Source organism: Ammospiza caudacuta, chromosome 2, assembly GCF_027887145.1.
Source record: "Ammospiza caudacuta isolate bAmmCau1 chromosome 2, bAmmCau1.pri, whole genome shotgun sequence".
Classification (NCBI taxonomy): Eukaryota; Metazoa; Chordata; class Aves; order Passeriformes; family Passerellidae; genus Ammospiza; species Ammospiza caudacuta.
Genome location: NC_080594.1, coordinates 91,415,343 through 91,441,683, shown reverse-complemented (window position 1 = coordinate 91,441,683; position 26,341 = coordinate 91,415,343). Strand labels below are relative to the sequence as shown.

Here is a 26,341-nt window from a genome sequence, read left to right as displayed (position 1 = left end):
CAGCCCCTCAGGTCACACTATGAGCTGAGAAATGTTCAGTAGGCCTCGGCCTTCAACAGCACCAGGGTCGAGCTCTCTTGAGGAAAGTTTCCGCCCAAATCGTGGCTTGGATGGGATATTATCATGACTAAAGCTCACTCTGTTGCAACCCTATAAAAAGCAGTCCTGATTAGGACCCTTTGAGCTCTCCAGGAGCACAGCGGGCTGCAGCCAGCAGCCTCCCTCTCAGAGCCAGTGAACTCCCAGCTTTGTCACACTTGGAGGATCACCGGGCAACGACAGATCCTGGGCTGAAAGCCCCACTGCTCAAGGCTCAACCCTTTGTCCATTGAGAAGATCCAAAATCATCCGATGGGAGCTCTTCACTGAATTCAAGGGTCATTTTTCACAGAGATATCTGATACATACTTCTCCAGGTCTGCATGCATGCGAGTGTGAATATTTAATAGCAAATGTACTATGAATGTTGCTCTCCTAAAAGACTTGAGTTTGTAAGCTAGTCTTGTAAATGAGTTACTGTTTTGCTGCAGTAAATTCTATATAAATCTTTTGTTAAATTGTTTAATTTAAGCTATCAATTAAGTGCTTCTAAATGCTGTTAAACCTTTAGGCCTAAACTGTTGATCAAGACTGGATAAGTTTAGCTGTGGCTCTGAACCTTGTACCTAAATGGGAGCGTCTTCCTAATTCCTTTTTATCCTTACCTTTTCCTACCCTAGCTCTTTTCTTCCCCCCACTCCCCCTCCAGCCTCCTCATAGATAATTTTTGGGTTGATTTTGGGGTTGGATTGATTGATTTTAGATTTTAATTTGACTTTTTCTGTGTGCTTTAGCTGTCCAGTAAGTAGTAGAGTGAACCTTGCCAATGAACTTTTTTTCACTTTTATATTAAATCTACTTTTTCCAACACATATGTCAGTGATTCTATAAACAACCTTAAAGCACTCATTCATGATATTACTTGTCTAGCTGCAGCAAAAATGGAAGCCACAGATGTGAAGAAGGAGAAATATAGTTTTATTAAGTGCAAAAGTGAACAGTATAAATAAAACTGCCCTAGTTTTTATAACCTCCCTTTTCTCTGTTGGTTTGGGGTTTTTTCTACTTGATGTTGCCCAAAGCCTGCATGCCAAGCTCTTTAAGGCAGGAGCTGTTTGGGTCTACTTACAATCCTTAGAAAATACAAAAATATAAAACAAAGAGCATCCTAATAATAAGAGATTGTAAGTACTGGTTTATTTATTGAAGGCCCTAAAATGTATATGCAAAAAATAGTAAAAATAGTATCATTCTACATCACTGAAAATCATGAAATAAAAATGTTTTTCATTGTGCTTCATGCCATGTGCTAAGTCCTAAGCAGAATGAAACTTCTGCTCCTTGTGCAGATTGCTGAGGAAACCTTTTCTAGGATAGGATTTCTCAATTGGGGTTGACATCCTGGCCACTGCAGTGACTTCTGCATTCTTCTCAGATCTCAGAGCTGGCCTCTTAATCAACTATTTCCCAGAATATTAGATTATTTAGTTCTACTAGTTAGAAAAACACACAGTTTTCTGCTACATCTTCAGTCTCCAGAATTGTTATATGATTGCTTTAAAGTCACAGCCCTCAGTCCAGGGTTGAGCAGTTTCTGAGCCTGAGTCAAGATTATTATAGTGCCCTTTGGTCTTTGTCTTGATAGGCTTTGCTGGCATCAGGTACCGAAGGTTCTTCCAAAATCTGGAATTCACGGGAAGAGATTTATCTTTTTTCCATTTCACCACCCTCTTTGATGGTAAAAGTGACAGTGATTCTGGCAAGAAATTGTAGTCACTTATAGGCATATATTCAATTAATATGATCTTAGTTTTTCTTTCAACTAGAGCTTTATGCAGTCCACTCTCAAGTTCGTATATGGCTCTGTCAGAGATGTAGTTCTGGCTCAGTATAATGATTAATCTTCTGCTTTTATCAATGAATGAGTGGATATCATCAACAAGTGCTGCAAATTAAAGATAAATTTATTGTTATATTAGATTGAAAGGATAGGGACCAAATCAACTTATCTTTTAAATTCACATATGTACTAAAAATGTCCCTCTTATAAAGTGACAGCATGTAAGTATCCTGTCCTGATGAAGAGATTAATATGTATAAAATATTAGGGTCTCCAAAAATTAACTCAGTTATGGTGAAAGATTGTTCTCTAGAGCAGACATAAGCCTACTGATAGCCTCCATCTACCCTAGACTGCTGTCTGGTAGTAGTCACATGGCCAGAAGGCAACAGCAAAATTAGGTTTCCCCCAACCAGACATCTCTTTGCTCTTTCCTAATAGATACCATTCGAGTGATTCCACAGAAAGGCACAAATAGCAACTTCTCTCCAAGTATTTTGTAACCCTGGGGTTATACCTTCCTTTATGACACCAAACACCCAAATCTATTTTCAGTAATCCAGAGCTGAGAAGACCAGCATGTGATGACAAAAGGAGTACCAATCGTGTTTTAGATTGACTTCTGGTATGAAAAGTGACGAATGGAAGTGAATGGTGCTACCCTTTAAATATCAAATTAAATTTTCATTAACAGCTTCCAGTGCTTGTTTTAACACCATGGGACAGAGTCTACATAAAGCAGAGATCTAGAAAACATGACTTGTAGAGAAAGGCAAAGCAAACCTCAGAACTATCCTATGCAAGAGAAAACTGAGGGTAAAAGTAGGATATGACCAAGGGTGTTACAACAGCAAAGGCACCTGTACAAAGAAGGAAATATTCTATTTTATGTGTTCACAATGGATCAGACCAAAGAAAAGGAAATAATCTAAAGCTATTGAAAGAATCAGACTGTACACTTCAGTGAACAATTTTTTAATACTTAAAGAAGGAGAATAGGTAAGAAGAAAGGGCTTGGAAGAGCTGTGGCTTCTCTCAGGATAGAAAAATTTGTCAGGAATGGATATAAAGGGACAAGATCCTGGTTAATGAAGGAGGCTAACTGATCCTCTTGTTCTGTGGTTTGCACAATGAAATTTCATTCCTCAGCTGGATCCTTCGACTAAATGGAAACTCATAGTACCTTTTATCCAAGCAAAAGGCAGATGCCAGATACATCCATAGGCCAAACAAAATTCCATTTCTTATTTCAATTTTGTTATGGCACCCATTTCATTCAGAAAATGGTTTCAACCATCACATTGAAGATACAGCAAACATCCTACAAGTTACCTAAGAATTACTAGTACCAGAGTCATCAGCTGCTCTGTGCAATAAATGTGAGTTCATTCATTGGCCCTCAGCAAAAGCAGAGCAAAAGCACTATTACTGGGAAATATGTGATATCTTCTGTGTCCACACCTTAACCTTCTTGATGCTTGCTCTTTGATCTTTTCATCTTGATTCTTTGCAATTAATGACTTATGAGTGCATGTGCAAGGGTATATGAATTCATAAATATAACTATAAAACATGTAAATGTTTGCAACCAAACTTTGCATGCACACAGTCCAGATTAAATGAAAAATGTAACTTTTCAATGCACAACACGTGACAGAATTCCTTCTAATTATAGACTTCTACCTTGGTGTGAAAACTAGGAGCCTATTTAATGACAGGAATATTCAATGCACTTACCTCCTCCAGGGAATACATCCCTCTCAAATATACATAACTTGTACCCAAAGTTTTCTTCTAATATCGTGGGCAATAACTTCAAAGCAAATTCTCTCTCTTCTTCAGTAGGAGAAACACAGTCTTTCAGGTAAGACACAAATGCATCATATTCTTTTCCATCTGAAAATAAATCAACAATTGTTGCCTTGTTATCAACCATTAGAAATCCAGTATCTGATTCAAAATTCTGGTTTTCAAACTTAGTATCTCCATGGTAAAGCATCTAGAAACCCCTGATCTTTCTTCTGAAGACTTTGAAGAGTCTTCAAAAACTCTCCTTCAGATTCAAAAAAAAATCCTAAAGAAACTTAAGGTTGATACAAAAGATTCTGATTGCATTTGGAAAATACTTGAAAAATATTTCCTTTCTGCATTAAGGTGTTTTTAAAATAAAATCAGATTAATTTAACCAATTAATGTCACATCTGTGAAAATCAAGATATGAAGGGAAGCAAAAAAGATATCTGTAAACTGAAAAAATTGCTGTTTAAGTGATGTTGCAGATTTCAACATTTATTGTATGTTGTGTCAAAGAGTATCAAGTGGAATGGATGCCGGCAAAAGAGAGAACAAACCATTTAATTATTTTTGTTATGAGAGTATGCCATGTCTGGTCTGGGTTGGGGCACTAATTTACAGACAGAAAATCAAATATCCATCCAGAGGCCACGTCCACCACACTGCCACAGAGCAACTACCAGGACTGATACACCAGCACACATGGCTTTGCTTCTGAAACTGCACTTCTTTGCTTCCCTTTCTGAATGGTTTACTGCAGGTAGTTCGTAAGAGAGAGCACAAAGTAAACACTGTGAAACCCCACACCTTCAAGAGCTCTAGGAATAGGAAATCCATTGCCTAATATCCAACAGGCAGCTCCTCCAGGGCAGCACAGTCCAGGTTCTCAGAGACCCTCCCTGAGCAAATGTAAGTAGCTGATACCAACAAGTAGATAATAACACTGGCAGGCATAAATTACATCCACCCATTATCCAAAAGTCTCCAAGCATTGCACTTTATTCAAGTTATATTCAAGCTGATTTAGAGACCAAGAAAGACCAAGAAAATCAGACCCATATATACAGAAAGTTTTGTCACCACAATATTCAGAAAAAGTATTCATAAAATTGAGTAGTTGTCAGGTTTGCTCGCTGTGAAGGCTACAGAGCTGCTGCCTGGTAAGATACTGGTAATGTGCACTCCTGCTCTCCTGAAGTGCATCAGTGAGGTGAAAACAAATTTTGTGTCAGTCTGTCCATCTGAAAACTCCAGAGTGTTCATCCTCTTCATGGATAACTGAAAACCTTCATGGACAACTGAAAACCTCTCCACCCCTGTCAACTTTTGTGATGAAGAACATGGCAGAACAGAGCTCATGTGAACAGCATCCAACCACATCCCTTCCACTGCCTGCTCCAGAGGCAGCTTCTTCACTGTGTTTACCTGCTGCCATAACCACACACATACAACAAACACACGTTAGCACCTGACCATCAGGTTCTCTTTTATATATTCTTTGTTTTTTCTCACACCTCTCCTGGATTTAAGAATTTTTTTATCTTCCTCAAAGCTGATTACTTTATAGAACCTGCCAGAAAATATTTTTCATCAATATGCTTATTTCAATGTCAGCATTAACAAAGTCATACCTCCAGCAGTATCATCTCTCCTGCAAATATTTCTGTAAAATAGAACGAAGTCGACCCTAAACATCACTAACACAAACACCACAGCTATGGCAACAAATGAAAACAGCAGAGCAAGGACCATTCCTGTGGTAAATACATGCACTGGCAAGTCTTGGATCTTCCCTGTAAGAGAGAAAAAAAGCAAATTACAGCCTTAACAAAGAGTATTATTTAACAAGATTACAGTATCAAATACTGATGGCACCTAAATATCACCTCAAAAAAACACCATGTTGATCCTTTCCTGCTAATATTTCAGGCACATATGCATGCCACACTAAGATAGAGAGAAACTAGAAAACATGTTTTACTGCAAAAACGGGAGAAACAATCTGGGACACAATCACCTACAGTTCCTTTGTGTGTGTGCAGGGTATGTGAGATCAAGACTGACATTACAGGTCCTCACACATGTGAGGATCCCAAAATGATGGTCACTCACTTTTGCGAAGAGTTTCCTTCAGGTTTTTTATCATTTCTTCTCATTATCTACCTTTCACCCCTCTCTCAGTCCCATCCATAAGCCCTTAATGTCCCATTTAATCTCTTTGGCCAAGATTCTTTTGCTTTTTTTTCTCTAGTCTCTTTCATGCCTTTCTTCATTATCATCATCATTATCATCATTAATCTTTGAGAATTTTAGTTCCAAAACCAGATTTTTAACATTTAAATCTTTGTGAAGTTTTTATGAAGACATTCTCAAGACATGCTCATTGTAGCCAGTATTTCTTTTGCTTTGCACTCCTCCTGTCCCTGTCTGAGAGCAGGAGGTGTCACCCAGGGGCTGTTAGGTCCAGCATTAGGTGTGTGAGGGCCTTCATAAGCAGACAGTATTTAGAGCAGTGTTTTGAAATGCCCTCAGGATTGAGAAGACTGATTAATAAATTATTTCTAGTTTATGCCATACCTTTCTTCAGTTTTACTATTTTTATCTGTGTGGTTTCATCAACTTGCAACCTGCAGGTGAAATTATGATGCATGTCTTCTTCTCTTACTTTTTTAATCCGTAGTAGCCTTGTGATATAGAACTTGTTTCCCAACCTGCAACAAGGAATGGCGTTAGCAACACTATCTGTGCAAAAACCTAAAACCATCTGAGAGGCAGATTTTGAGGAAAAGTTTCTAGAGAAAACCCTCAGGATGTGTTTTTTACTGAATTTGCAGTTCCACAAAGTGTAGGACATTATCACATACTAAATGCAGCATTTTCAGGAAACCTACTGTAGTGTTTTGAGTTCTTCTTCACATATTGGAGGCTCATTCTCAGGGATACCTGTGCATTGTTCTGGAAATGTTTGGTTAATTAACCAGTAGAGGCTGGCATCTTCTTGCATATAATCACCCAAGAAAACTGTGCAATTGAATATCTCTTCTTTACCTACAGAAAAAGCATAACATGGGAAGATTTAGTGAGAAGTAGTATCCATTCACACAGTGCAGTAAAGTGTCAGCTTTCCAGGAAACATATCTTATAAGCTGTGCTCCCTTCTAAATTTTGTAGCCCCTGCTCAATGTTTTATAGGTGTTACACCTGCACTGGTGATGGCCTCATGCACTGCAGCAGAGTGACAATCATCCATTGCTTTCTTTGAGATAAATCATCAAAGCCAGGTGGGTTTAAATAGACCTGAGAATTTCAGGCTTTCGAGACCTAAAGGGAATTGGACTTGATGATCTTTATGAGTCCCTTCTACTTGAGATATTCCATGATTCTATAAACCAGACTGTGTTCTGCAGTCTGAGAACAGAAAAGGAAAACCTATCACCAGTGTTCCAGGGCCAGGTAAAAGTAAGTAACTGGTAAGAGGAATTACAGCCAACTAATTGTAATAGGGAAACTAAATATGACTACTGAACAAAACCAAAGCACATGCACAGAACAAATTCTTATCTCAGTATCACCACTGGAAATTCCTGAATACTCAACAAGTCATTTAATTAGTCAGCTACTTGTCCCACTTCAGAGCACTAAGTGTAACTGACAGGAACCATCCCATAAAGCTCCAATAGTTTTAAGAAATTGCAGAACTAAGAGGACAACTGTAGACTTGGAAAAAATAAGGGCAGAGGACTGCAGCTCTGGAGTGTGAGATTTTTTAAATCCTGTCAAGGGAAGCTTGACCTGAAGCTAGCTGCAACCACAGTTTCTAGGCTATTGCAGCATCATTTCTAGGGAGCACATCCAGAATACTCTTTATTAAGCCAGGAAAAATGCATGTTAGTCCTTCTTCAGACCATCATACAGAAACACTTTCCAGTAAGCAATTACCCAGCAATTCTCTAAGAGCACACAAAGCTTCTCAAGACGTATCAGGTACTTCTAGAACCTTCAAAGCATGAGCCAGCTGAAAAACTGGCTACCGTAGATTCAGACCTCAGAAATCCAAATTACAGTTGCACAGACCTAACCTAGTATCATTGGCCTTGCAACTCCAGCATTTCCACCATACACAACAGCTGTTTGGAGGCAAATATCATAGAACATCATGATAGATCATCATCATGATAGATTTTAAAGATCATGGACCTGGCTCATCCTCAATTCCCTTCACTCTCCACCATGCCATCTGCCTCATCACTCAGCAGGAAGTTCAATGACCTTATCAAATCATCTTATCAAGGCATATAGGGGATGGAAGACAGGTAGTTCATAGGCATTTGATACCAAACCCTGCTGGCTTCTAAGGGCTGGGACAAGCACAGTAACGAGGAGGAAACATGCAGGAAGGGCCTTCTGGGAGGTTGGAAGGCATGGGGCATCATAGGATTGGTACTACCACTGGGAAATGGACTTACCAAGCAGTACTGATAGGAAGGAAGGAAAATTAGCATCTGAGGTCCTACATGAGTAAATGAGATACAGACATGAGCCACGGAGCGAGTAAAACTTGGAAAGGAAGGATGAGGAGAGGAGAGGAGAGGAGAGGAGAGGAGAGGAGAGGAGAGGAGAGGAGAGGAGAGGAGAGGAGAGGAGAGGAGAGGAGAGGAGAGGAGAGGAGAGGAGAGGAGAGGAGAGGAGAGGAGAGGAGAGGAGAGGAGAGGAGAGGAGAGGAGAGGAGAGGAGAGGAGAGGAGAGGAGAGGAGAGGAGAGGAGAGGAGAGGAGAGGAGAGGAGAGGAGAGGAGAGGAGAGGAGAGGAGAGGAGAGGAGACTGGTAAATTTCTGTTTTAAAAAATTAATTACAGCCTCAATCACAAAATACTGGATCCTGTCCAAGACTGTGTGAAGCCTGCAGATCATTTTATCTAACCTACTTCCAGCTAGGTAAGGTCTCTTGACAATCCAGAGGTACATGAACACATTGCCAGAACTGTCACACCTCACACTCCTCATTTCCCTGAAGAATAACATTCTCAATCACGTCAGGTATCAGCAGGGCTACTCATTATGGCTGTTCACTGAGTAAACCATGCATCTTTTGCACATTCCTTCATGGGGTTTGCTATCTACAAAAGAAAGCCATGATGAGATGTTTTATCACCACCTTCTCTTGCAGGTTGTAACAGCAGCCTCAGCTTCTGCCTCTGTGAAAGGTACATTCAGTGTACTTATGTATCAATCATGGAATACACTAGGCAAAGCATTACCAGATGTGAGGTTAGATCACATACTGGATGATGCACAGTTAGTTTGATTGCACTTATCCAATCCATCAACCATAAAGAAATCAGAACAAAAGCATGTAGGTGGAGTAGCTACCTCAAAGATTTTTGTATTAATTTCATACCTATTTCTGTTTCAATTTCTTCATCACGTCCAACTATCTCCAAAGAGAAAGACTCTGGTCCATCTAAAATAGAAGTATTGTTATTGAAGTAATACCTCACTTATGTTCTTCCACAGTAAATGTTACATAATTGCTCTATATGTAAAATTAATCACAAACATTTCATTCAATTCACAGAACAATATCTGGGTTCTGGTGTTACTGAGTAGCTTAAAACCCAGTATGTCTTGTTGATTTTTTTTCGCATACATACATACATACATATATATATATATATATTTATATATACACACACACACACATATATATATATACAGAGTACAATTTGTAATGGTTGGAAAGACTCTTGGGCAAAATTTTTACTAAGTTGTATGACTTACTTAGAGCACCTATTTTGGAAAAAAAAAACTGCAGGGAAACCATACTAAAGACATTTTCCAAAACTGGTAATATCTCAACTTCCACTTTTTTACTTCTCAAATTATTCTGAAGTAGTTCAGATTACCAGACTTTATCCCCTGGTATATATTTATCAAACGAGAACTGCAATTTAAAATCTCCTAAGTAAAGTGAACCAAAAAGTATGCTTCGAAATTTTAGAAAGCTTTCTTACCTTCTTCTACTACCAGTTTAATTGTATTTGTGCTGTGGTATATTGTTCCTTCATGACTGATTAGAATTTTACAGGTATAGATCCCAGAGTTCTGTACTGTTAAGGCTCTAAAATGTAGTTCCCTCTCTGTTTCATGTTCGTAATTCTTACAGTCCTGCATCAATAAAACCAGAAAATACTATTCTGCAGCAAACATGCATTCAAAATATTAAAGAAATTAAAATATTTTTATTTTTTTTTGGAAACAGTGTCACCATCACCTTTTCACTATCTCAATTATATGTGTCTGACCCAAAAGAGGTGCAGGCCCAATTTTCATTCAAGGTCACTTAAATGCAACATTTGAACATTTAACCCAATAGAAGTTGAGAACATTGCAATAGAGGAAAGCATAACAACCTGTGGCCCTATCCATCAATGGTCACATCCTCCCAGGCCCATAAAGACAAGAGAACAGGGCTGTGGCTCATTCTTGCCAGGCTACTCCAGATGCCTGGACTAAATCAGTCAAAATCCCTTCCTGAAGCTGACTGATCTTGGGGTGAACAGGGTCTGTTACTCCAACCATGAGACCTGAGAGGAGTAAGGAGCACACCCCAAAGAGATGAATTGCCAAAAATGAACAGAAGTGGATCTGTTACACACTGTTCAGAAACAGCAAATTTGAAAATTTTGCAACTACTTTACAAGTACATGCCAACTGTAAAATAAAAATCTTGGCATCCCATTTAGCATCAGTACAATATCTGTATCAGCAAAGTAGCAGCTGGCAAAACCAGCTGCTGCCAAAATCAGCAAACAGACAGGCACATCAAATCTTTTATCATTCCAAACTACTAGTTTAATAACTTCTGAAACAGGTATTTTTTTTAAACAAATTGGAAAGCAGACAAAAGCTTTGTTTGTGTATCTGTCCAAAGATTTTCCCCCTAATCCCATGAGAAATTAAGGCTTTACAATGTTTGTAGATGCTTCTAAAAATTTGTTTGCAATTAATATTTCCTGCAATCAGATGTTTTGTTTCTACAGCCAATGATTTGAGTGACACTGTTTCAGTAATTACCTTATACCATGTTATGCTGTCATTTTCATGGACAGACAAATCGCTGCATTTCAGTGAATAACCAGTTCCAGCACTTTTAATTTCTGTAGTTAAATGATTTTCATTGAAACAGCTGCTTTTATTTCTTTCAAGTACATTCAGTGTCCACTTTTGAATTGTGACATTTTGTTTTCCATTGCTAAGAAAAAAAAAATTAGCAAAATCAGTTTTAGGAGTTTCTTAATATAATGCAGCTTGGTGAGTTACAAAACACAAATAAATTCTCAAATACATCTGTTAGGTAGAAAGTGCCTCTACAGTGAGCAAATTACTTTTTATTTCCCTTTATCACTTTCCCACTCCCAAATTAGTGTAATTCCCTTTAACCGAACAGGTTACCTAAACTAAATGCACTATCACAAAGCATTTGACAATACAGTTATATCTATGGAACATGACAATATATGCTACATAGACCTGAACAAGGATGCAACAATCTGTGACATCATCCATAGTGACGTGAGACCATCAAAGAATTTTGGACCTTGAATCAGCTGAAGATTTTACAGGTTTAATTTACTATGTGTTGCTAAGATTAAAAGCCATGACAGAAAAATATATTTGTAAAATTAGAAATAAGATAGTTCATATTTAGATATCTACTAGCTTCTATTCATATATTCCTTGAAAGAATCATTTTATAGATGTAATTTCACTGTTTGGTATATCCAAATACATGACTACCAAGGGAAAGGAACCTGAAGAACTTTTATTTGGCAAAGTTAGAGCTTAAGAAAAAGCCATATGCTGCTGTCAGTTAGTGGGTGAGATTCTGTCAGTTAATGGGTGAGATTTTGCAATTAGTGCATAGAGCTCTCATTTGTTTTCTGGAAAAGCTGCAATCACAGACAACTTCCCTCCAATGTCAGTCATGTCTTCATAAATATGTTTGAATCTTCCTGCCTACAAGAAAAGAAAATTTCTTCCAGAACTGCAACTAATCAAGAATTGTTTCAATGAGAAAGTCCAAGAGGACAAAGGAGTTGGAATGGAAAAGCATCCCTGGTGAGTACAGCAGCTTAAACACCATTCTTGACATGTCTTTTGAGTGTACAAGATTCAGAAGAGCTATTAGGACATCATTTTTATATTGAATTTAGACCAAGTCTTGGGTTCTTTTCTGCTTTTTAAGCTCCCCAAACAAATGTATTTTTGTATCTTGCTCACCCTCTCTGCATTGTAGCCCTTTTTCAACCTACACAGGTTCTCTACTCACTTGAGATGTTCATTACTCCTAGCTGTAATTGGATCTTTAAACTCTTTAAACCAAAACACAGTGGTTTTGGAAAATGAGCCAACTATGCTGTCACAAACAGGAAAAGCCTTACGAAAGCTTTTCCATCAGAGACAAGCTCATGTGGGTATTCACAGTGGGTGGAGGTCTTCTTACCTATTCTTATTTACAAAACATCTTATTTGCACATTTAAATCAGAGCTACTAATCACAGTCAGCAGTGGGACCACATCAGAAGTCACCCTGTTACAGTGCAGTTTATTAGACCTATTATTCATATTTTGTTTAGGACAAGATCACCTGTGACCCAGAAAGGCCTTTCCCTCCCTGACAGTAAAAGTACCTAAGATAAGTTTAGGTGTGGACATAAACACTGATTCCAATTAATTCCACTGTGTCTCTGTGTTTCTTTAGGCATCACTCTACTAATCTGAATACTGTCAAAGAATTAATTACAGATCTAGACATGAAATGCATATGATTTTACTCTCTAGATTCAGCAGATAAAAGAAAAGGGTCCATAAAGCCACATGTTCACCTCATCACTGTTACTCCACAGAGGATTTATTCTGTGATCCTACCTGGGGAAACCACTGAAAGTGGATCAAGATATTCTGCCTGATGAGCCAACATCTGGCAAGGAGAATGCCCCTGGAAGGTATTAAAACCATACCAGTGCAAACAAAGATGAATTTTTTCATACATAGTTTCTAGTTGTCTGCCATATACCATGGTTTTCAACACACACACACAAACCACATTTAGTTGTAAACATTTAGTTGTATTTTTTAAACTGCTAGTGTCTGAATTGTTATATATTTTTATCATTGTTTTGACTTGCTGAGAGTCTCCAGTGATATTCTGTCAGAACAAAACCATTTCTGGTTTAACAGCTTTTCAATCTCCCCCCCTCAACAAACCCACCAAGAAGGAACCACAAAATCTTGCTTGACTCAGAAGACGATACAGGGAAGTGAAAGCCCTTAGAGAATGTAAATCAAGCTTACTGGATACATAGCCGATTCTAAGTAATCCCTTGGCTATTTTACTGCAACAAGCCAGTGTTATCTTGATATTGCAATTTTCTGCAGAAGCTGTCACTCTGCTTTCCAAACTACAGTATTAACTTTATATGTACGCTCCCATGGCTTTCAGTTGTTCTAAACATATTGAAAAATTGAGCAATATTTGGATTTTAAAATTTATCATGTGTTTATCATGGTTGTCTGCAGTTTTTTTGGTTTTTTCTGGAACCTCTAAGTTCTCTCAGTTTCAAGGTTACCAAAATAGAGCAACCTGATGACCTGCTTTTTTGTATTCTGTTTTTCTCTTTGACAGCCACAGGATACAGGCTATAAAAAAAACCCCGTAAAAATTACAAATCTTTCCAAAGACCTGTGACACAGTTTTTGCTGCTCACCACACTTACTCTAAGTTCAGTTCTTATTTTCAAGAATGTTGCTGAAGATGGACACAGTCAGGCCTATAGGTGATGTCCACTGATTCCTGAATTTGTATCCTAAGTCTAGTGTACTAACAAACACACATGAGCATGTCAACACACATGCATGCACACTTCAGCTGTCTATGTAGGTCTCAGCAGGACACATCTGGTTTAACTGTAAAACTTCTGATTCCTCTTTAAGAAAAAAAAAAAAAAAGTGGTTACAACATCATAAAACCATTGTTACATTACTTTCACCTCTTCCTTCTTACATACTGTCAGTTGTAACACATCAGAAAAAAATCCTACATTTAATTAGTTTGAAAAATATGTCAACATGTTGTCTTTTTTTCTTGAAAATCTGCAGTATATGTAATTGTCACATTGTTCCCTGAAACTGCCTAAAGTTATAAGTATTATGAAAATTATTTCCCATGTAGCTTACAAACACCTAACTCTAAATAGTTAAAAATTAAAAATATAAATAAAAATATACTTAGCATATCTTATTTCAAAAGTAGAACTTTTAACCTACTATAAATACTCTGAAATTAAAGTAATTCCACTCAGTCGTTCTTATTAAATCTTAAACAAGTTCAGTAGCCCACAAGAGCCCACAATTTTTCCCTACAGAAACTTCTAAAAGTCCTCTGTTTTTGCAATAACCTTCTGTATTTACTGAAATATAACTCATTTGATATGCCTGCCAATAGTGAGAACCATCATATAAACTAAGCCCAAGATCTCATTAAAATACCATGAAAAAATCCCCTAATGCCTCTTGTTCCAGCAGTGAGACCTGCAAAGAGTTCCCACAGGAAAATTACCAGATTCTGGCATCATTCGGATCCTAACAGAAAATTAGTGTTCATATGGGCCTAACAGAAAGAAATTTAAAAATTAAAAACAAAAAGAAAAAAGAAAAGAAAATATGTTTCAGAGTAAGAAATTTTCCCACAAAAATACTTTCTTTCAAAACTGGTTTTTAAAATGTAGCATGTAACAGTTCCAGAAGACAAGACAAAAAAGAGAAAACCAAAACTCTCAATTCCAAATGAATACTTTGATGTAATCAAAACTTTTTTCTTTCTCTCTTAAGCAAATGAGTAAATCAAGAAATTTCATAAAAGATTCTGACATTTTTGTGTTTTCCAACGATTATTCATTTTTAAAAATTTTATTTTAATAGTTTTACTTTAGTTCTTTTCTTGTCACCTTCTTCTATATGTCAGGCTGTTTCCTTTGGTTTTGAGGTTTACATTTTTTCATAGAAATTTTGTAGAATTCTTGTGACTTACTGTGGGTTTACTGTCATTACCCCACGTCCTTAAAGTAACCAAAAACCACAATGATCATGAATTAAAGCTGAGGTTATCACAGCTCTCTTCTCTTTTGCCCTTTAATGAGTATTTAGGACTCATTATGGCAGATTCCTTCAGTAGCCTGGAAATTCTGGTATGACCTCCACCTACCTTTCCCCATGCCAAAATTAGTCAGTCTGCATTTTGTGACACTAATTAGGTGGCATTGGAGTGAGTTTTTAGAATTAATAGCTTTTTTGTGAAGTGCCCATACAGAAAACTGATCAACTCAACAAAACAGCACAACAAACCAGACAGACTACCATATTCATCATCCCTAAAGAAAATCCTCTTGAATTTAACATAGATGAATGGAATTTTTCTCAATATTTAACCTACAATTTAAAATATTTTGCATTTCATATACCATGAGTCAGTACTTTTTAAAATAATACCAGTAAGGAGATAACAGTAATGATACATGGAAGAATTTTTTAAAAAATGTTTTCAGCTTCCAAATTGACTTGGAAGTTAACAATTGAATTCTATTTTAGAACTGTAAACTATCAAACTTGAGATACTTCTGGAATAAAGTGGAGAGCATTTTTCAGTATCCATAGTCCCATCCCCTTTATAAAACTGCCTAGAACCTTAAAAATATTACATGGAGAACAGCACAAATCATTACATGCAAGGTGATCTTCTTCAAATTAATCATTGCTTCAACTGTAAATGCTGAATTATGGGTTAGTCATAAGAACTCACTCCTGCAAACCTTTGATTTAATCCCTTTCAAGGTGTTCCAATGAAAATTGCCACCAGATAATGGAGGCCCATCCTCATTTCTCCATTTAACCCATGGTGTTCTATAGCAGTAAGAAATCAAATCCAATTATTTCATTTGTTCTTTGAATGGCTCCATGCAGGCAAAGGTTTGCACAGAAAGCAGAATTCAACTATGCTATGTTTAATCTTTACTATACAGTTAGATGATTTGGCAAGCCTCATAGCATGAGATCCACTCAACACAGCAAGAAAGAACAAGTCTGGGGAAGAAGACAAGCAAACGTTTCCTTTTTCTTGACAGTGGACAGAAGGGTTGCCTGACACTCATTTTTCTTAGGTAATTAATCACAAGCCAGCAAAAAGGTTACCTGCCTTATCAAAAGGTTTACAGAACATTTAAAAGGCTGAAACTCCTAATAGACATTTGTAAATATTTCAGGTCTACTTTGATAGTTGTTGTGAAATAAAGTGGGACATGACACTGCAGTTAGAGCAGTTCCCCAAGCCCCTTTTATATGGATGCCACTAGCTATAGAAGACAAGACAAAGAAATTATCTTCATCATAGACATGCACAGGCAAGACATTCACCCAGTGTGTTGTGTACCCACCTGTGAATGACAGAGTAATTCCCAGAGTCACTGAGTTCAGCTGGCCAAAACTCCAGAAAATTCATTTGTGTAACAATTCTGCGTGTTTCCTTTATCACTTGCTGCTTCCCAGCACTTTCTTTGTACCAGTTTATTGTATATGATTCTTCCTGACAATGTTCTTGCCTTGACTCAAGATAACAAAGGAAAAAATATTCCCCTTCTAGAATATCAATGGAGGCACGAAGGGGACACAACTTGTCTTCAGAAAAAGGGGAAAAAAATACATTAGGAAGCCATTATTTTATTATTTCAGAAAATTGCATTAGCCTGACTTTAAAGTTATTTGCTTGCTGATGGCATTTTATGAAAAGACTTCTTTCAGCAAAATGGTTTGGCAGCATTTATTTATTTATTCCTGCAATATTCGCTAAAAAACTCAGCCTTTTGAAAGCTTTTATTCCATCTTACCAAAGCAACACCAGAAGGAGAAAAGGACTGAAAATAGAAGGACATTTCCCTATCTCTATGGTTATTTCACATGAGCTCCAGAGTGTCAGAATCTCATTGGCTCAAAAGGCAGAATCTGGCCCCACTGTACATTAAAGCAGCTGCCACAAATGGAAGAGGAGAGGAGAAATTCTTCACATATGGTTTGACTTGACAAATATGTTTGAGATAAAAGCACAGATCCTATAAATTAACATTTGCATTTCCTTATCTTCTTAATTAAAACTGAATAATTATGTAGATATATTTCTGAAAAAATTCAAATATCTTTGGAAAACTGCTTTGGAATGAGATTATGTGTGTAAAATTTAGTCTTCAAGTCTGCCTTTCCAAACAAATTTCCCAAATTTACTTTTGCATACAGAAGTTATTAAAAGTATGGAAAAGGAACCATGATCAAGGATTAAGAGTTAAAAATAAAATCAGGCTTCAGACTCTCTTTCTCCTGAGGTTCTCAGAGATTATTGTTGTTTAGCAACTATTGTGACCACACTTCTGAATGGCACAAAAAGAAGCAGACTCTTACTCTTGTTTGCCATATCTCTTCATACAGTTATGGTCACATGCAACATCATCAGGTTTCTCCAGGTAGCATCCTTGCTTTTTCATTTCATAATTTTGGTGTTCAGGACCAAATTTCCCAAGTCTGGAGCTGGGCTGTAATTGCCAAACCTTGGCAATTACAAGGTTTGGCTGCAAAAAACAAAACTTGTCCTACTCCAAGCAACTGTCAAGAAGCTGGCACATATTTTGAATGGTCTATTACTGAATTGAAGACTTTTACTTACCAGAGGAAGATTCCATGACTAATGTTACTAAAAAAATCATCAGAATCATTTTCTTGAGTTGCTTCTCACTTCTTCTCCAAACAAAAAGAAACTGGATTGCTCTTGCTTGTTCTGAAAGCCTATTAAAAAAAAAAAAAAAAAAAAAAAACAAAATTCACAGCACCGCAAGTCCAGTGAAACAGATTCCTTTGAGCATGTGAGCAGTGTAACTATTGCCTGCTGCTGAAGAGGGCTTTCCAAATGGGAAGCTGCATATTTTTATCATAACAGCTATTTTCATATATCTGGTAATGTATCTAGATTTTTCTTTGCAATTTCATTTCAAATTCAGAAAGCACTGCAGGATTTCCTTATACCATTTTCTTATTTCATGGATGCATTTTGCAGTATTACAAGAGCGCTCAAATCCTGATTAGAGATACCTACCACAGGACAGGACAGGGCTTTTTTTTCCCCACAAAGAGAATAAATTTTGCAAGACTGGACCTTGTAGAAACAGCCACTGGAAACTTCCCTTGCCTTCAATGAGAACTGCACAATAGTGTAGATTGGATATGTTGATGGCTAACTTTGAGCCTGTTGGAAATCAATGGGACGTAATTTCTTTCACAATTTTTTCTGTGGGGGCAATAAGCTCCAGCTGAGAGTGCTAACATTTCCACTGAGGGGGAGGACAAGAAGCAGCCTATATTCACTTGCTTCATGTGCAGTCAACTGATGTCAAAGGCAAGTGAAAACCACCACTAAAACTGGCTTACAGCAGATTCTGAGGTTCCTCAGAACAGCAGGTACCAAAGACAGAGCTGCTCCTGAGACTCAGCCTCTGTTTTGCTACAAAACAGGTGAGATACACAATCAGCTCAGTTCAGCCCCTGAATCCAAAACAGATAACCTTGCTTAGCGTGACCCAAACATGGATGGATAGATGAGACAAAAGCACATGAGATGTATTTCAGAGATCTGGGAGATCTGCTAAAAACTCTCATCAGCAATCCATTTCTTTTTTATTGGGTAAAACTGTTGCAATTTGAGAAAACACAAACTTTAAGAGACTGTCCTAAGATTTAGAGTCAGAAAGTTCCTGTGACCTGAAGAGTCTGGAGGCAGGAGGCTACTGCATTTCCAGCAGTATTGCAGGACACCAAATTGGGTAGATGCCCTCCCTCTCCTGCGTTTCTTCTCTGTTCTTTAGAAGTGTGCCATCATCCCTTAAAGCACTGCAAGGAGATGAAGGAAGTGTTTCACATCCCTTTTTTAGACAGCCTGGTAGGCAGATCCAGATTTAGAAAGCTAAAAGAATCTGGATGGGGAATACTGCAACACAATTTCTGTTCCTTATTACGCACAGAGATTCAAACTCCTGCACTTCATAAGGAAAGAAGGGCCTCTCTCTTAAAATTCTTGATTTTTGTTTTCCATTTCTATCCTATTACATTCAGAAGAAATACAGCTGTTAGTGACTACAAGACTATGATCCACCACATAAAGATAGAATCATTTAATGCCAGATCTTTAATTCTAAATCCTCTTCTTTTTTGGTACATCACATCAGCACACAGTAGAAGCTTGGTTGAAAGCACACAACATAATGGAAGTGACTTAGTAATGACCAGGTTTGAGATTCATGACTACTAAAAATCAAGACACAAGACCTCAATCTTACTTTGTCATTATGTTGAATCTGATCAATTTGTCTGAAATTGTTCTACTGTAGGCCAAAAGATTTGAGCTATACAGTTTGAGTACTCTTCACTGAAAAGTTAGAAGGGGGCAAAAAATGTAAAAAAAAGAAAAGAGCTTTTAGTGAAAGTCAGCTAATCCAGAGAGAATCTTTGAGAAACAGAATAAGATTTTTGATTTTCAGAAAAAAATTGAGACATTTTAAAGTAAAAGCAAAGATTCTCTACCTAATAAAGGAGTACAGAAATACTAATGAGCAAAATTCTAAGGTAATAGATGGAAATGACAGTTTCAATGAAAATGTATTAAATTACAAGTTGCCTATAAGGCTCAAAGTGACAACAGCTTTAAGTATTTTTTTATGTTTTTTACATGTTTAAAACCACTGACGGAGTTTTAATAATAAAATACAGTTCTTAAAAATGCTTGTGCCACTGTGAAACAAAAAAAAATTTCAAACAAACCAAAACTTTAAATTCTGTAAAGTGGATTACCAATGTCTCATGAATTAGAAAATCATGCACCATTAAAATTATTCCCCACTTTCAAGAATCACCAGAAGATTTTTGAATGAAATTGGGCTGATACATAGAAGCGATTGATCCTCAATTTTGGACAAGTAACTAATTTTGATCAACACTTTTGGAAAACTCCATTTGGTCCTGAAGGGTTGTCACTTCCTTTAAAAAAAACCACAACAGGTTCTTCTGAACATGGGACTGTTCCAAACATCATCTTGGGGTTGAGAAAGGAAAGCAGTAATCTTTGCTCTTTAAGAACAGCTTCTTATGGAATTTAAGCTGATTTTATATGAGTATTAGAATGATTTTATGTAAGTATTACCACACAGTGCCATAATTTACGCAGCATTGATGAAGAAAACAAAAATATTTAGCAAACAGTTGTCTTAACCATACTAGATCCAAGCAGCATTCTGCCAGGATTGCAATTTCTTGGTAAAAATGAAAATCTTTCTTAATTTCAAAGAACATAAGCAAAGCTGTTTACTTACTATGCAAGTCTTGACAGGTGGAAAGTGGATAGAGAGGGAGTCTTCCAAACTCCAGAGAGTTGCAATTTGAACTTACAACTCTTCTGAATCTCATTCATCACTGAAACAGAGTTGTTTCTCTTAGCAAGTGATTCAATGCATAGATATTTCAGTTTGAAAAACCTTCTGAAATGGAAAAAGAGAACTGTTGATCGCAGGAAGGAAAATGGAAAAGGGAGATGGGAGAAATTCATTTCTGCTAGCATTAATGAGTAGTTAATAGCAAGTCCTTAATATTAATACTTTTTTAATAAGGCATTTGAGAGCTGATACACAAATGTTTTAGGCATAACCTTTTGCTCCTACCACCTACAACAGTGCTGAGGGAGCCCATCCTCTTCCAAAGCCACCCGGGTGTGAGGAAAAGGGCTGCAGATGGTGTAGAGACAGTGACAGGGGCTGTGTGTTGAAATAAGCCTTTTTCAGGAGCTGAACTGTTTATGACAGCTGGATAATAAGGAAAAAGCACAGCGTGGGCCCCAGACAGAGGTGTCTGAGACAGGTGACTCTGGGGAGTGCCGAGCAGGGCCACGGACAGGGAAGCGCGGCTGGGTGGGAGAGGGAGAGGGATGGGGATGGGCAGGGATGGGGATGGACAGGGATGGGGATGGGCAGGGATGGGACAGGCAGAGCTCGGGACGGGCAGGGATGCGGACAGGCAGAGATGGGGACGGGCAGGGATAGGGATGGGCAGGGATGGGGCGGGCAGGGATGAGGACGGGCAGGGATGGGAGTGAGCAGTGATGCGGACAGGCAGAGCTGGGGACGGGCAGGAATGGGAACGGGCAGGGATGGGGATGGGCAGGGATGGGGACGGGCAGGGATGGGACAGGCAGGGATGGGATGGGCAGGGATGCGGACAGTGAGAGCCGGGGACGGGCGGGGATGGGGACGGGCAGGGTGACCCGGAGCGGTCTCCGGCCAGCTAGAGCGGCTCCCCGCCGGGATGGATGCCGTGAGCGGGGGGGGGCGCTCGGCTCCTCCGAGCGAGGGGGAGTGAGGTGTCCGCGCCCAGCCTTGGCCTCCCCGTCCCGCTGCCCTACCTGGCTGCGGTGTGGCCGGGCGGAGCGGTGCCAGCAGGGCCCGCACACCCCGAGCGCGCCCCGCCGGCACAGCGAGGGATGCTCGGCTTTTTTAGCGGGCGGAGAGGGGTGGGTGTGTGCGCCTCTGCCCTCTCACAACCTTTCAGGGGAAGAAAAGGCGTAAGGAGGTGATGCCTTCCGCTGTCTTGGGCTGAAACGCCTCTTCCTCCGCTTTTCCGCTGAACGCACATTGTAGGAGCGTGCTGGAGGCAGGACGGAGCGCTAGGAACGAGTATATTGGGCTGAGTATATCAAGTTTTGCCTCTGCTACAGCTTCCTCCCCATCCCGCTGCCTGGTTTGAGAATGAGGTGGTGCAAAGAGCTAACACTGAAAGGCTGATATTCCGCAAAGACATCAAAAGACACACACACACACAAACACACACACACACACACACACACACACACACACACACACACAAAAAGTTCTTGTGTAGTTCTTAAGTTCTTCAGTTCTCATAAGTTTTTATGACAATATCCTCTTCAAAGGGAGAATAATGGAAGCTTTCAGGACATTAAACATTTTGTAGCTCCATTGCTGCACTGTGAGTGTATGTATTAACATCTAAATAAGCCATCATGCCATTAGTTGAGTTTGTTTGTTAGCCAAATGTTGGTATATTGGAACTGTGGTTCAATCAGGGGTTTCTGAGAGACATATTTCTTGTTTGAGTCCTGTTCCTAAGTAAATGCATGCTTGCCCTTTTTAATTCCATGAATGCTTTATCTGGTAAGCACTGTGCAATAATTCACTGTACTTCTAAATAAAGTAAATTCGATAACATCAGGAAAAAAATCATTCCCTCAGGAATCCTTTTATTTGCATATCACCCTTTTCATCTTCAGAAATTTGTTTGGTGACAGCTACATTTTGGGGTTTTTACCCAGGACAGCTGCTGGTGCAAAAGTTCCCAATTTCAATGGGAGGGGCCAGTTTGGAGGTAAAACCAGCAGGCTACACTTAAAAGGAGGGAGGGATTACACAGGGCTGGCTTTCTTGCATATTTTTCATTGCAGAGGTGAAGAGAAGAAACCCTGGAGTATATTACTGTCTAATCTTGTTTGTTTTCCTCATCACAGAATGAAGCATATGCCTATAACAACTAGACCTTTGCATAATGTAAATCAGCACAACTCCAGGAGAGTAAGCTAAGGATCTAAATAAATATAACTGCTTAAAAAATGTGTAGAAGATACTGTGCAGTGCTTTTGGTTTTATGACTTAGTACCTGATTTTAAAACCTAAAAGAAAACAGATATCATAAAGATGATAATGATTTTATATGACAGTCTGGAAACTATTTAGCAGCCAGCAAAAAAATGGTAAAGTAAAATATCATCAGATTCTTACTTTCACAGACTGTCTTCATAGTTACAGTTTGGAAACTTCTTTTTCTGACTCAGTCTTTTACAGCAATATTTTCCATGAGCTTCTCTCACATTTATTTGCTTTCATATTCTTTTGAAATACTCTCAAGTTTCGAGATTTAATCTGCATTGCAGAAAATGCTGTATTCAATTGGTCCTTTCAACTAATGTCATAGTCATACATGAACATAAGTGAAAGGAGAGTAAACTTTACACTTTTTAGTTCTCTGACTAATGCAATTTTAATGGAGAATTCATAGTGTGATAATAGATACGTAACTTGACTAAAAATAGCTACATCTCAGATGTTAATTTTGAAAATGTCATGATGAACAAAAAAGTTTGCACTAAGATTGGAAAACAGATTTTTGAATGAAGCTCTGATGACCTGACCAGTTGAGAATCAGTTAGAGAAGACCAGTTATTTCACAGTTTTCACATCTTCCTTTCCATCCAACATAAACTATATAGAGGTGCTAACTGAAAAAAACTGAAATTATTTCCATCATAAATTGCAACACATCCAACTCCTGTAACCATAGTTTAAACTTGTTTGCTCTTAGGTGGCAATAGTCCTTCTTAAACTTCATCTATTATCTCTATATACAAGTTATATTAATTCTTAGCACATGTTAAGTCATGTTCAATACTTTTTCAGCATTTTCTTCCCCTGATGTCAAAAAAGCAGGTTACGAACAGATAATGTGTCTGATAGAACCACGGATGTTTCTCAGAAATTTTAAAATACAGAAGTTGGACACTTTGAAATGTTCCTCCACATCACAGCATCACAGGATAATTCAGGTTTGAAGGGACCACTGGGAGTCCTCAGGTCCAGCCCCTCTTCAGGGTGCACACAAAGGAGACCTGAACACTTACAAGGATGGGGATTCCACAGCTTCTCTGGGCACCTGTTCCAGCTTTGGAACATGCATATGATGAAATTTTTTTCTAATATGTAATATAAATTTCCTATGTTCTAATTAGTCACAGTTACTTTTTTGTCCCATTTCTGAGCTCGTCTGAGAAGAGTCTGGTTCCATCCATTCTCTCTCTGTCTTTTCATTAGATTATTGTAGGTAGAAACAGGGACACTTGTCCTCTCCCTGTATGATCTGTGCTCTTGTTGATCTTCCCCTGGACTTCAATATGTCAGTACCTACTCACTTGTGCTGAGGAGCCCAAACCTTGACATAGTGCCCTAGAGATGACCTCACAAATGCTGCATTCAGGGGAATAATCACTTTCCACAACTACATTCTCATTAGTAAGGTGCAGAGTGCTGTTGGTCATCCTGGTCACAAGGACACACTGCTGAATTGTGTTCACTTTAGTGTCAACCAGGACATCCAGTCTATTTCTGCAAAGCTATTTTGCATTAGGTTGACCTCCAGGCTGCATTGCTGAATGGGTTTGTTCCATCTCAGCACTTTGCACATGCCTTGGGCTGAACTTTGTGGGTTTCCCATCAGTCCATTTCTTCAGCCTGTTGCTGTCTAAAACAGCAGCCCTGTGCTCCAGTGGGTCAGCTATCCCTCCCCAGTTTGATTTTCTGTCTGAAAATTCATTGGTCATATATTCTGTCCCATTGTCAAGGTCATCAGTAAGGATTCTAAACATTCCTGGTGCTGATGTCACTCCCTGAGGGACACCTCTAGTGATTAGCTGTGAGTTGAGGTTTTATGCTGGTCACAACCTGTTAGTCCCTCAGGTCCCACAGGTCCCACTGTTTTTCTGATCATTTTTGTGGATCTGTCTGTCTAGCAGAGATTGTGTCAAGGACCTGGCTCTCTACAAGATATACAGTATCCAATGTCTGAAACACAGCTGGATATGCATGATTAGTGCCTAAAACAACAGCTGTAATCTTTCAACCCTTTAAAGAGTAAGGAACATACAGTTGCACATTCAATTTAATGTACTATCAATTTTGCACATCATCTTCCAAACAGGCTTTGTCCAATGCTCTATTAATATTTCATAACAAATAATGGCTTGCTAGGAGAACTCTTGAAAACTTCTAAAACCTTCCTTTAAGTGGTAAGTCTCTTGGGCTTCACAACCATGTGAGCTGCAGGAACATCAAATCTCAACCCCATTGGATTTCCAGCTGGTCAGAGTCTCTGGGCGCCTGTTCACCCACGAGAGGGCAGGATGACTCTGCTCTATTAAGTGAAAGTAAATCTGCTCTCCAGAGTCCCTTGAGGTGCCAAAACCACAGAAGTGCAGGGTAGAAACCAAAGAACATTAAAACTCTTTGTGGACAATATAATTCAGAAACTAAATTGCCTTGGTGCTCTTTAATTTAAGCTTAAGGCATCCAAACTGAATCTTCTATAAGCTTTCTGTGTTTATTCCTATGTTATTATTTCTATGTTTATTTATTCCTATGTTGAAAGGATACTTCTTTTTTTTTTTCAGGGGGGTGGGGGGGACAGGGCAGACTGTCATTCTGTTATTCCATGAAGGCAGACTTCTTAGCATACAAAAAGCCAATTTTAATTAAAAAAAAAAGTTTTTGAAAATCTAGGTTGTTTGTAAGTTGCATATCATGGAACTATTGTGGATGAAAGATACCTCTGGAAGTTATCTAGTCAATCCCTATGCTTAAGATTGTCCAAAATCAAGTCCTGGAGATTTTTTAGTATCTCCAAGGTTGGAGACACACAACTTCTGTTGGTAACTTGTGCCAGTGCCGGGTCACTCTCACCATTAAAAAAAAAAAAAAACAAAAGAAAAAAATCTTTCTGATGTTCATCTGATGTTCAGAGGGAACCTCCTGTTTTTAGGTTTTCACCCATTGCCTCTGGTCCTGTCACTGGGCGTCATGAGATGAGCCTGGCTCCCTCTTCTTTGTACCCTCCCTTCAGGTGAGGGACCTCACCAGGCTGAAGAGTCCCAGCTCTCTCTTCCTATGAGAGATGCTCCAATCCTTTCACCAACCCCATGGCCCTTTGCTGTGCTCACTCCACAATGTCCCTGTCTCTCTCCTACTGAGGAGCCCAGAACGAAACGCAGGATTCCTGATGTGCCCTCAGTAGTGCTGATATTTTATTGATGCTGTAAAAGTATTCCACAGTTCTTTTTGTGCTTTTTTTCTAACATTGCAAATATGATAACATCTGTAGAATATACCCATTTTAATGCATATCTCATATTTCTTTACTAAAAAGTAAGGAATAACAAAAAAATCTGTGACAACTGTTCTATTTTTTAGTCATAATTATGGTCACATACTCATGCCCTGATACTGTAGATGTTCTTTGCCACACTGAATTTGCTCCTTTTCTTCACTGCTGGCAAACCACCATAAGAATTATTTTCCTCTTTTTTTTTTTTTTCTGTGCTGACCAGGAAACTTGAAAAAAATGTAGCATCACCACAAGAGCCATGTAGTGAGTTTGTTTTTCACCACCATGACTACATGCATGGCTAACAGGAGTCAATGACACACCAGTATATTTCAGAGTAATTTGGTTCATTTCTCATCCTGTGCAATTCCTCACTGTACCTTCTCCTCATCTCTTTCCAGCTTCAAAAGTCATCCTAGACTTTTCACTTCCAAGATGCCTGCTTATCATCCTTTCTTGTTCATTACAAGCCCAGGACTCAAACTGTATTAAAAACTTATCCTGTGATAATCTTGGAAGTGAATATTCTGTCTTGCTCAGCAGCTTATGTGTAAAAATCTTCAAAGTTTATAGGAACAGGCTTTCCTGCTTTT

At 38.6% G+C, this 26,341-nt stretch overlaps 1 protein-coding gene across 1 annotated transcript; it reads right to left on the bottom strand.

Moving 5' to 3' along the window:
- Nucleotides 1–1,325: 1,325 nt before the first annotated feature.
- Nucleotides 1,326–17,541, bottom strand: IL18R1 (interleukin 18 receptor 1). The gene is made up of 10 exons (XM_058800267.1): nucleotides 17,437–17,541; nucleotides 16,160–16,400; nucleotides 10,746–10,923; nucleotides 9,683–9,836; nucleotides 9,070–9,132; nucleotides 6,565–6,721; nucleotides 6,251–6,384; nucleotides 5,305–5,466; nucleotides 3,617–3,775; nucleotides 1,326–1,984 (listed from the first exon to the last, which is right to left on the bottom strand). The coding sequence occupies exons 1-10, from the start codon at nucleotides 17,483–17,485 to the stop codon at nucleotides 1,584–1,586; spliced, it is 1,698 nt and encodes a 565-aa protein (XP_058656250.1). The 5' UTR covers nucleotides 17,486–17,541; the 3' UTR covers nucleotides 1,326–1,583.
- Nucleotides 17,542–26,341: the final 8,800 nt, after the last annotated feature.